The sequence below is a fragment of the Chlorella variabilis genome, assembly GCF_000147415.1.
Source record: "Chlorella variabilis unplaced genomic scaffold CHLNCscaffold_21, whole genome shotgun sequence".
In the NCBI taxonomy this organism is placed as follows: Eukaryota; Viridiplantae; Chlorophyta; class Trebouxiophyceae; order Chlorellales; family Chlorellaceae; genus Chlorella; species Chlorella variabilis.
The window spans coordinates 639,746-645,146 of NW_005435067.1; the positions used below are offsets into that span (position 1 = coordinate 639,746).

Genomic DNA, 5,401 nt, shown 5'->3' on the forward strand with positions numbered 1-5,401 from the left:
GTGGCCGTGGTGGTGGGTGGGAGTGGGTGGGTGGGCGGCGCGGCCCGGCATGGTTCAGCTGGCGTGCCATGCGGCGTGGCATGGTGGTGTGGCGGGGAGGGGCAGGTGACGCGGGGGCACTGGCTGGTTGCCGCCCCGGTGGCTGCATCCGCGGCCTGCCCGTGGGTGGCCGCCTGAGCTGGCATGCCAGTCTGGCGTGTTGATGTGGCGCCCCCCGCCTGCTGACCTGGCGCCCCCGCCTGCTGACCTGGCGCAGGGCGACGAGAGCCAGAAGGAGCGGTTTGGGCTGCGGGAGGAGCAGGTGTTGATGTATCTGGATGGCGACCTGCCTGAGGAGGCGATACAGCAAGAGATGCGGCAAGCGGTGGGTGGGCTGCCGCTGCCCTGGGCTGCGGCGCAGGCCTCTGTCCCAGCAGAGCCGTGCTTCACGCCCCGGCTGGCCCTGGCCTGCTCGCCGCCGCTGCGGCGCCGTCGCCCAGCCCTGCTCGGTGCCCCCTCGCCTCCCCCAGCACACACACGCGCGCCCGCCGCCGCCCGCCGCCGCTCGCACACCACACTGCACCGCGCCACCGGCCCTTCTTGGTGCCGCGCCATGCCGCGCCGTCGCGCGCGTGTGTCATCCTTCTTCTTCTCCTTCTTGCCGCCGCCGCAGAGCGCCACCGAGGAGGACATTGCCCGTGTGTCCCAGACCTTTGTGGAGGTGCAGAAGACGGTGGACGCCAAGCAGCTGAAGCCGATGGTACGCACGCAGTACATGCGTACCGCCTTCCAGATACCCTTCGACCCCACAGTACGCATCAGGTGGGTGGGCTGTGAGGAGTGGGGGAGACAGGGAGGGGCTGGCGCGACGCTGGCTGAATGGTGGCCTGGGAGGGAGGGGAGGTGGAGGCGGCGAGGGCAGGCGCCGAGCGGACCTGTGCTGCTCTGCGGCTGGGCTCCAAGCTCCTGGCTCCAAACCGATTCGTGCCGACCCACCGCCCGCGCCACCCCGTCCTCTCTGTGCCCCTGACCGTACCGCTGCTGTACTGCTGTACTGCCCTGCAGCCTGGACACCAACCTGTGCATGATAAAGGAGAACCCCGAGGACGGACCCACCACCGCCTCCGCCGGCAGGTGCGCCTCCCCGCCGCCGCATGCATGCATGCATGCACGGCCTGGCTGTTGATTTTTTTGGGGGGGTAGAGCAGGTCCTGCTGGCGCGCTCGCCCGCACCTGTGTGCGTCGATGCGTTCCGGCCTGCAGCGTTCTCGCGGCTTCTCCACACCCCACACCTAATGGTTGTGTACGCTATTGGGCAGAAGGCCAAAACGCATGATGCAAGCGTTCTTTGCCCTTGCTGCCTTCCCTGCCAGGTGGTACCGTGACCCCACCCTGCCCATCCACCGCACCGAGATCACGCGCTTCCCGCACGCCGTGCTGGAAGTCAAGCTGAGCATGGCCGAGGGCGAGGAAGCGCCCGACTGGGTGGCAGAGCTGGTGGACTCGGGTGGGTGGCTGGGGTGGTGTGGCTGGTGGGTAGCTGGGGTGGTGTGGGTGGGGTGGTGCCTGTGCTGGTGCGGGGGCCTCGAGAGGGTCTTGAGAATCCAAGTTCAACAATTTTGGTGCCTTGGGGCATGCGGGGGGCAGAGGCGGTGCCGGCGGCGGTTGCAAGATACGCCTGATAGGCGTTTCACAGCCTTGCACACCTTGTCCCTTCTTCCTTCTCCTTGTTTCGTTGTCCCCTCCACACACACACACGCACACATATACACACACTCACACTCGCACACACACTCACACTCGCACCCTGCCCCCCACCGCCGCCACCGCAGGCCTGCTGACCGAGGTGCACAAGTTTTCCAAGTACATCCACGGTACCGCCACCCTGTTCCCGGACATGGTGCAGGCGGTACCGTACTGGGTGGACGACGAGAGCGGTGAGGGCTGCAGGCCTCTGCCCTCCTCCTTTTCCTTCTTTCTTCCCCGCGTGTGCAGGCGCGGGGCGTAGGGGCAGTGGCGGTGGCGGTCAGCGGGCGCATGTGTGGGTGCGCCGGTATGGGGCACGGTTGGGGCTGGTGTGAGCCCTGCCCCGCCGGCTTCCCTGCCTGGTTGCCTGCATGCCCCTTGCCCATCCTCCTGCCCTGCCCACCCGCCCGCCTGGCCTGCCCGCAGTGCGGGCCTCGATGCTGATGTCGGCGCCGGAGCAGCCCGCTGACGTGGCGCCAGACGCGCGGGACCAGGAGGCCGCCGCCCGCACCAAGCCGCGCAAGTGAGTGCTGGGCCGGCTGGCCTTAGGGGCCGCCCTCCCGGCAGGCCCGCTTGCCGTGGCCGGCGCCGCCACGCGTGGCACGCCCGCTATACGGCTTCCAGATGCCTGCTCGAGTGCAAGCTTGCCCGCGGAGGGCTGGTGGCTGGCGTGCGTGTGGTGCGCACGGCAGCAGTGCTGGCGGTCCTACTGGCGGTCCTGACGGCGGTCCTGATGGCGCGCCGCCCCCTGCGCCGCGCCTGCAGGCGGCTGGGGGATGAGGAGGACGACGAGGATGAGATAGCGGAGCTGCGGGAGCCGCTGCTGGCGCGGCAGAGCCTGATCAGCTCCGCGCGGATCAAGGTGGGGCGATGCGGGGCGCAGAGAGGAACAGCTGAAAGCAGCGGGGTGGCACGGGAGTGTGTGGAGTGCGCTGGGGCAGCTTTATTTTGTAGTTTTTCAGTTAGATGGTGCCAGTGGTGCCAGTGCCAGTTGGTGCCGGTGGTGCCGAAATGAGCCGGCCAGCAGTTGCTCCCTGCCTGCTGGAGCTGCCGCCTTCCCTCGCCCCCTCGCCAAGCGGTGAGCTGCATGCCGGTGGTCCCCACCACCAGCCGGCGCCACCCGCCTGCGTCGCAGACGGCCGAGCGGCGCGCCAACGGCAAGCGCGCCATGCGGCAGGCGCCGCAGGCCGGGTGGAGGGAGCGCCTGCTGGAGTGGTGGTTCTCCAAGCCGCCCATGGCGCCGCGGCCGGTCCTTGTGGTGGGGGCGGCGCCGCCCGCCAAGATCGAGCCCAAGGTGGGGTGCATGGGTGGGGTGGAGAAGGGTGGGTGGATGGGTTGTATGGGCGGGGTGGGTGGCAGGTGGTGGGCCGGCCGGTGCAGGTGCTGCCCTGCCCGGGCGTCGCATGGGCGCCGCACGCAGCAGCATTGCAGGCCGCCTTCGGGCAGCCCTCCCGCCTCCAGCTGGGCCTCCCTGCCCGCCCCGCGCGCTCCCGAGAGGGACTCGCTTTGCCAACCCCGCCACCCGCGCCCCGCTTCTCCGCCCCCACGCCTGCCCGCAGACTTTCTTCGCCAACGAGCGCACTTTCCTCAGCTGGCTGCACATGGCGGTGACCATCGGCTCCATCGCCACCGCCCTGCTGGGCTTCTCGGGGTCGGCCAAGGGCGGGGACGACGTGAGCGCTGTGGCATGCTGTGCTGCGCTGCGCTGTGCTGTGCTGCCGACGCGCCGAGCTGCCTGCGCGTGCCGCCGCCTCTCAATCTCTCTCTCTCTCTCTCTCTCTCTCTCTCTCTCTCTCTCTCTTTCTCTCCCCCCCCTCCCTCCCTCTCTCTCTCTCCACGGCCCGTGTGCGCGGGGCGGCCGTGCGGGTGCGCCGCCCGCTCACGTTGCCGCTCACATTGCCGCCTGCCTGCCTGCCTGCCTGCTCCCCTCCCCGCTCCCCTGCCCCCGCACCTGCAGCCCGGCTCGGGCCTGATTGAGTTCATTGCCTGCGTGCTGCTACCTGTGGCCATCCTGATGTGCGGCTACGCGGTGAGCTGCGGGGAGGATGGGTCAGGCGGGGATGGCGCGGGCTGGATCAGGCCGCGGCGCTCTTGCTGCCACCTGTGTTTGCATGGCTGTTTGTATGGCGACCGCATGGCACGGCTGCAGCCGCGCGCCCGCACGCCCCTCCGAATCGCTGCCCTCTAACCGCCGCCCCCCCGTGCCCCTCATGCCCCTAATGCAGCTGCTGCTGTACGTGTGGCGCACGGGCCAGATCCGCGACAAGAGCGCCACCCTGTACGACGACCGGCGCGGGCCGCTGGGGCTGGCGGCCGTCATCGTGGTGGCCCTCTCTCTCATCTTCCTGGTCAGCCTGGCAGACCTAATCTCCACCATAGAGCACCACGGAGACGCGCCGCCGGCGCCGGGGCCCGCAGGCCCCGCGGCCCCCACCGCTGCCGCTGCCGCCTCGGTGCTGCGCGCGGGCGTGGACGCGGCCGGCGCGGCGGCGCGCAGCTTGCTGGGCAGGGCATAGCGCTGCCCATACGGTGCTGCCTGTTGGCAATGCCACCTGTGTGCTGCTCTTTGCCCCTCTTTGCACTTCAGCGTTTGTGCCTCTTCCTCCCCCCTGCCTACCCATCGCTCCTGTTCCCTCCCGGCTGCTCCTTTTGGCGCCTGCCGTGCCTGGCAATGCTATCAGACCCGCCCCCCGGCCTGGTGATGCCGTGGCTTGTGCCACTCATGTGACAAGCTTGCAGCGGCGAGCGCAATGGCTGGCTGGGGATCAAACACGAATCGGAGCAGCACAACACAAAACACAGATAAGGAAGCTGGAGGACGGGAACCGGCACTCCCCGCCAGATATCTGCGGTACCGGTACCGTACCGGTAACAAGGAGTCGAAGAGGCAGGCAGGGCCGTCACAGGCCCGGGATGCGCAGCCCCTTCCTCATGGGCTGCTCCGCCGCCGCCGACGGCCGCCTGCCGGGTGCGGCGTCCTCAGGCGGGGGCGGCGGCGGCGCGGCGCCGTGCCGCGGCGTCAGCGGCAGCGGCTCCCCCCTCTCCGCCGCCTCCCGCAGCTCGCCCAGCTTGCGGGCCAGCTGCAGCAGCAGAGGCGGGGGCCAGCAGGCGCCCCAGGCATTGGTGAGCCGGTGTGCGCCGGTGTGCTGGATCATGCTGTGTGGCAGAAGAGCGATGCTGCCATCTGAAGGTCCCACGCCGCAGTGTTCCCCACGAGGCTTGCCTCCCTCCCCACCTCCCCGCCACCCAGCCGCCCCGTGGACTGTGACCCTGACACCCACAGCTGCTGCACAGCTGCTGCACAGCTACTGCGCAGCTACTGCGCAGCTGGCAGGCCCCACCTGCACGTTCTTCTCGCGGGTGCGCAGCAGCTGGCGCTTGGCCTCCAGATACTCCCCCTCCATCTCCGCCTGCCGTACCTGCAGTACCACGGCGGTACCATGCATGGCACAGCACGGCGCGGCATGACGTTGCGCCGGGGCATGCAGGCCTGGTGAAGGGGCGGGCTCGCCTCCTCCTGCCTTGCCCCCGCTCCGAAGCGGGCGGCTCACGCGGTGCAGCGCAGCGTACCGCCGCTATATGTGCCTCTGTACTGTGTGGCTGCTGAGCAGCTGCCGCCCATGCCCCCCACCCACCTTGACCATCACCACATGCTCCATCAGCATCTGGTTCTCCT

The 5,401-nt window shown here is 69.6% G+C and overlaps 1 protein-coding gene across 1 annotated transcript in view; it reads left to right on the forward strand.

Moving 5' to 3' along the window:
- CHLNCDRAFT_58814 (hypothetical protein) overlaps positions 1-4,466 on the forward strand; it is an 8,091-nt gene extending 3,625 nt beyond the window's left edge. The window contains exons 9-20 of the mRNA XM_005844651.1: positions 257-364; positions 653-801; positions 1,045-1,113; positions 1,353-1,486; positions 1,812-1,916; positions 1,975-2,004; positions 2,152-2,248; positions 2,491-2,587; positions 2,861-3,019; positions 3,285-3,398; positions 3,683-3,754; positions 3,951-4,466. Of these exons, the coding sequence (XP_005844713.1) occupies positions 257-364; positions 653-801; positions 1,045-1,113; positions 1,353-1,486; positions 1,812-1,916; positions 1,975-2,004; positions 2,152-2,248; positions 2,491-2,587; positions 2,861-3,019; positions 3,285-3,398; positions 3,683-3,754; positions 3,951-4,241 (1,425 nt within the window). The 3' untranslated portion in view covers positions 4,242-4,466. The remainder of the gene's footprint in view (positions 1-256; positions 365-652; positions 802-1,044; positions 1,114-1,352; positions 1,487-1,811; positions 1,917-1,974; positions 2,005-2,151; positions 2,249-2,490; positions 2,588-2,860; positions 3,020-3,284; positions 3,399-3,682; positions 3,755-3,950) is intronic.
- Positions 4,467-5,401: the final 935 nt, after the last annotated feature.